Source organism: Myotis davidii, unplaced genomic scaffold (genome assembly GCF_000327345.1).
Source record: "Myotis davidii unplaced genomic scaffold, ASM32734v1 scaffold648, whole genome shotgun sequence".
Classification (NCBI taxonomy): Eukaryota; Metazoa; Chordata; class Mammalia; order Chiroptera; family Vespertilionidae; genus Myotis; species Myotis davidii.
The window spans coordinates 1,205,582-1,211,162 of record NW_006299603.1 but is presented as its reverse complement, the minus strand read 5'-3'; the positions used below and the strand labels follow the sequence as shown (position 1 = coordinate 1,211,162).

Here is a 5,581-nt window from a genome sequence, read left to right as displayed (position 1 = left end):
AGAGGCTATGAACTGGACTGTATGTTCCTTGAGGCAGAAACCATCTTATACTTTTCATTTCCCCAATTCCAAGTACTTTGTACAGGGTTTGTGCACTTAAAACACAAATGTTTTTGTTAACTTCTATGTCAGAGGAGAAAAAAAGTAGAAGGATGGGCCTGAGGGGGATGAACTATTACTTGGCCCTGGTTTCCTCCATGAGAAACAAGATGCCTCAAAAGCAGTGTACTCTGTAGACATTTGTATTTTGGACCTTAATCTTATGTAATAAAAGGGTAATATGCAAATCAACTGAACAGCTGAACGACCAGTTGCTATGATGCACACTGACTACCAGGGGGAAGATGCTTAACGTAGGAGCTGCCCCCTGGTGGTCAGTGCACTCCCACAGGGGGAGCACCTCTCAGCCAGAAGCGGGGCAAGCACAGCAGCCGTGGCAGGAGCCTCTCCCACCTCTGAGGCAGTGCTAAGGAGCAGCGAGCGGGTGGGCAGTAAGGAGTGAGGGCTCCTGGACTTTGAGAGGGATGTCTGACTGCTGGCAGGTGGACATTCCCTGAGGGGTCCCGGACTGCGAGAGGGTGCAGGCCAGTCTGAGGGGCCCCTCTCCCCCAAGTGCACGAATTTTCGTGTACTGGGCCTCTAGTCTAAAAATAAAAGCCTGCCTCTTCTTATCCTTAAAAAAAAAAAAAGTGAGGGGGCGGGGAAGACTGGTTGGTAGCCAAAGAGGGTCAAAGAAGGGTTATTTTGAAGTAAAACTTGAACTCACTTAAAGAACAGCACCTCAGCTGAATTCTCTCTGAAATCCTCTGGAACTCTTATTCTAGGATCCAGCCAGGCATTCATACGTAAATATGAAAAAAGATGTATCATGAAAGCCTACTGAAAGCCTAAAACCATGATCTTCCCATTGACAGGGAAATTCTCACTTTAGGGACTCTGCATATGAGTGATGTCCTTCCTTCCAAAACCAAGCTTCACCTGGGTTCTCTACCCCACCCCCCTCCAGCCTTTTCAAAGTCCTTGTTCATTCAATTACCACCTTTTCCTCTATTTTCCACTCATCCCCCTCTTTACTAGTTTTTCACCCCCTCAGCACTGATAAATGCTTAGTATCTCCCATCTTATCTTTTAACCTCCCTCCTCCTACAGATAGCATTTAGCAGTTAAGAGCACAGCTAGACCAGTTGTGGGGTTTTTTTTTTTTGTTTTTGTTTTTTAAATTTAATTTGTTTTCCTTTATTATTTTTCTTATCTTTCTTTGTTCTTTTTACAAACCCTTGTGTCGAGGGCTGACTTTCAATAGATCGCAGCAAGGGAGCTGCTCTGCTACGTATGAAACCCCGACCCAGGAGCAGGTCGTCCACGAATGGTTCAGCACCAAGTTCCCCACAAACGTGCGTTGCGTGAAGGGCGTAGACCAGTTTTGAATCTGAGTTTGGGTTGCTTAACTGTTGTGTGCTCACAGGCAAATTACTAAACATCTTGAGAAGTTTGGTTCCTCATCTAAAAAAGAAAGGGGGAGGGAGCAGAGCCACTTCTGGGGAGCCTGAGAAGCACCTCTGAAAACATTCTTACAGTTCAGTTAATCCTCCTTTCCTTTCAGAGCTTCATCAAAAAAAGGGTCTCTAGTTTGTCATACTCACCAAGGTGACCTCCCAATTCTTAAATCCAAGGGGCATGTATCAAACTGTATTTACTTGACCTTTCTGAGGCACTGAGCTCAATAGGCCACTCCTCTCTTCTCTCAACAGTGTCTTCTTCCTTCAAGGTTCACTCAACTGCTCTCTGGACCTGCTCCTGCCTCCAAGGCCACTCCTTGTAAGCTGCCCCATCTCATGTCTATTCCTTCAGCGATGATGACTGCAGGGCCTCCAACCTTTTTTTGTTGTTAATCCTCACCCAAGTATATTTTTTTCATTGATTTTTAGAGAGTGGAAGGGAGGGAGGAAGGGAGGAGAAAGAGAGAAACATCCAGTCATTGATCGGCTGCCTCTTACCTGCCCCATACTGGGGATCCAGTCGGCAACCCGAGCAGGTGCCCTTGACTGGAATCGAATCAGAGACCCTTCAGTCTGCAGGCTGATGCTCTAGCCACTGAACCAAACCCCCTAGACCTAAAGATTTTTTTAAAAATATTTTTTATTGATTTTTTTTTTAAGAGTGAGAAAGGGGAAGCATAGAGAGATAGAAACATTGATCGGTTACCTCCTGCACACCCCTACTGGGGATTGAGCCTACAACCCCAGCATGTGCCCTGACTGAGAATTGAACCTGTGACCTCCTGGTTCATGGGTCGATGATCAATCACTGAGCAACACCAGCCGAACAGGAAACAGTTTTAACAAGCTTTCCAGATGTAGTCACATTAAAAATAAATAAATGGCTTTCTCGCTCCCCGGCCATCTTGGCGGCTGCATCTGGCTGGGGGCCTTCCTGCACTTGAGGCAGGAAGATGGTGGCCACAAAGAAGATGAAAAAGTCGTTGGAGTTGATCAACCCCAGGCTTCAGCTGGTGATGAAAAGTGGGAAGTACGTGCTGGGGTACAAGCAGACGCTGAAGATGATCTGATAAGGCAAAGCGAAGCTGGTCATCCTGGCCAACAACTGCCCGGCCTTGAGGAAATCTGCAATAGAGTACTCTGCCATGTTGGCCAAGACTGGTGTCCATCACTACAGTGGCAATAATATTGAATTGGGCACAGCATGTGGAAAATACTACAGGGTATGCACACTGGCTATCATTGACCCAGGTGATTCTGATATCATTAGAAGCATGTCAGAACAGACTGGCGAAAAGTAAATCATGGGAAATTTTTCTTTAATAAAATTGGCCAGAGCTTGGTTTAAAAAAATAAAAATAAAAATAAAAATAAAGAAATGGCCCTAACAGGGTTGGCTCAGTGGATCGAGCATCAGCCTGCAGACTAAAGGGTCCTGGGTTGGATTCCAGTCAAGGGCATGTACCTCAGTTGCAGACTTGATTCCGGGCCCTGATCGGGGCGTGTGCGGGAGGCAACCAGTTGATATATCTATCTCACACTGATGTTTCTCTCTGTCTCTCCACCTCCCCTCCACTCTTTCTCTAAAAATAAAAATCAATGGAAAAATATCTTTGGGTAAGGATTAACCAAAATATAAATAAACAGACCAGCAGCCAAGCAATGATTCTCTCTCATCATTGATGTTTCTATCTCTCTCTCCCTCTCTGAAAGCAATAAAAACATAATAGAGGTATTTTTATTTTGTATTCTTTCCTGGTACGAAGTTTTTAAAATCCACTGTATAGTTTACACTTTTGGTACAGTTCAGTTTGGATGAGGTATATTTCAAGTACTTAACAGCCCTCCGCGGTTGGTGGCTACCACGCCGATGGCACAGCTCTAGAAACTGGCCTTGGACTTCAGTTTTCTGAACAGTGGCCCTGCACAGGCCACCTGGTGCTGGCAGCGGGCTCCTTAGTGCACGCGGCTCCTCCTTGAAGCCTGACCTCCTGCATCAGAAAAGCTGAACTCCAACACACCAGGCCCCTCTGGACAGGACCTGAAGTACTCAACCTTGCCCCTCCTCTCTCTTTCTTCCAAACCCTTTCTCACGCTCTTGTTCAGTACATTCAACAGGAATCTAGCAAGAATTCAATGAACCAGCCAGGTCCGGGCCCTGGAGACACAGCAGGGAAGGAAACAAACCCATCGCTCCCCTGGAGCCCACATTTTTGCTCCTGAGAAAATAAAACATGGAAAGAAAGGGAGTTTGTGGGCTTATGATTTTAAATCAGGTGCTCAGGAAAGGCCGCATGGAGTGTGAAAAGTATGAGCCAAAGTCTGCAGAGAGTGCTGTGCCAACATCTCCAAAGAGGGTCCAGGCAGAGGGAAGAGCAATGCAGAGGCCAGGTGGGAGCATGCCTGGGGGGCTAGGGATGAGGGGCACGAAGAGATGGTACTAGAGGGGCAGGAGCGCCAGACTATATAGGGCCTGTGGGCCCAGGTGAAGGGTTGGCTTTTCCCCATGTGAGATGGAAAACCTGTGGTGGGGTCAAACGGGGGGAAAAGATCATTCCGGCTGCTGGATGGAGAGCAGACTGTAGGATAGCAGGGCAAACAGGGAGATGGATGAGGAGGCAATAATCCAGGTAAAAGAAACAACTCAGACCAGGGCAGTATGGGCACAGGTGGTCAAAAGTGACAATTCTGGATGTGTGTTGGGAGTTGGAACTGCTGAGGTTTGCTGACTGGGTTTGGCCCAAGGATGTCTGAGAAGAATGTCCCTGGCAAGTTGATATGTGGGTAGAGTGCAATTAAGAAATGGCAGGTGGCAGCAGAGAGGCCATGGGGAGAGGCTGTGTGTGGGTTAGGATGGAGGTGGGCAGAGAAACAGTTTTGCCAGCACAGGGAGCTCTGCAGGCCTACCCTTGCAGTCAGTGGCAGAAAGCATATAGTGCCCACTTAAGGTCTTCTCAATTCCCAGATGACTGCAGTTTGCCACTGGCTTTTTGTGCCCTCCTCTGGTGAGGCAAATGTAACAACACAGTAATGGTCAGTCTCCTTATCTGTCTCTGTCAGCTCCAGGGCAGGGCCACCCCCTCAATTACTGTCTGTTCAGCACCGCAATGGGACTTGACTCATCATCATTGTTCAGTAAAAACTGACCCCTAAATTCTGCCTGTTGGCTGGGATTGGCTAGTGTGCCAAATAAGAAGAGGCCACGGTTGGCCAGGCCTCTGGCAAAGGCTCATGCCTGATTAACAGGTAATCAGGAAATCAAAAACAACAGTAAAATAAACATTTAAAAAGAAATCTCCTAAACCAGTAAGAGCTACAATTTATTAGGCCTATTCTGTGCTAAGCAGAGCAACTCTGCAAAGCAGGTGTAATCATCATTTCACGGAGGAAGGAAGCTTAAGCTTGGCAAGAGTAGAGAAGAAAATCAGTGGTAACTATAGCGCAGAAGCAATGTCAAAGAGTGTGTGTGTGTCGAGTGACCATGGGAGTAAGAGTTGCTCACATCTTAACAATCCTGAAGGCACAAGTAGAGAACCCTCGGGGGCGGCGGGGAGCGTGACCTGGAACTTTATAGTCCCTAGCGGTGGCCAGCCGCCAGCCACACTGAAGGCTGGTACAGTACACAGAACATATGTAAATTCTTAATTCTCCACTTAATAATTTATACAGGTTGCACACATGTGCTCAAACTGTCCTACAAAAACCAACTTCTGATACAGATTCTAAGCTTCCTTTAATAAAAACATTTAGGACAAGAGTATAAAAAGGTTATACTCTCTTGACATGAAGTGGAAACTATCAACGGATCAGTGCAACATTAGCTATGCACCTTAGGCAAAGCCCCAAAGGGACTGTGTCTCAGGACCTCTTCAGACCTGGAGGGAGGGTAGCTCCGCATCTCATGTCCCCACCGAAGGTCACGAACAGGCCTCCCATGTGGCTAATACAACTTCCCAGCAACACCTGCCCTACAGGGCTCTCCTGACCCAGCTCAGGAAATGGAATCTCAAAAACCAGAAACTCCTGCCCCAGCTGGTTTGGCTCAGTGGATAGTGTCGGCCTGCGGGCTGAAGAGTCATGGC

General features: G+C 47.1%; 1 protein-coding gene across 1 annotated transcript; it reads left to right on the top strand.

Moving 5' to 3' along the window:
- The first annotated feature begins 2,373 nt into the window (after positions 1-2,373).
- Positions 2,374-2,826, top strand: LOC102770146 (60S ribosomal protein L30-like). Its single transcript, XM_015571536.1, is given in 1 exon segment — positions 2,374-2,826. A coding segment is annotated over 1 exon segment (348 nt). The 5' UTR covers positions 2,374-2,452; the 3' UTR covers positions 2,801-2,826.
- The last annotated feature ends 2,755 nt before the right edge of the window (positions 2,827-5,581 follow it).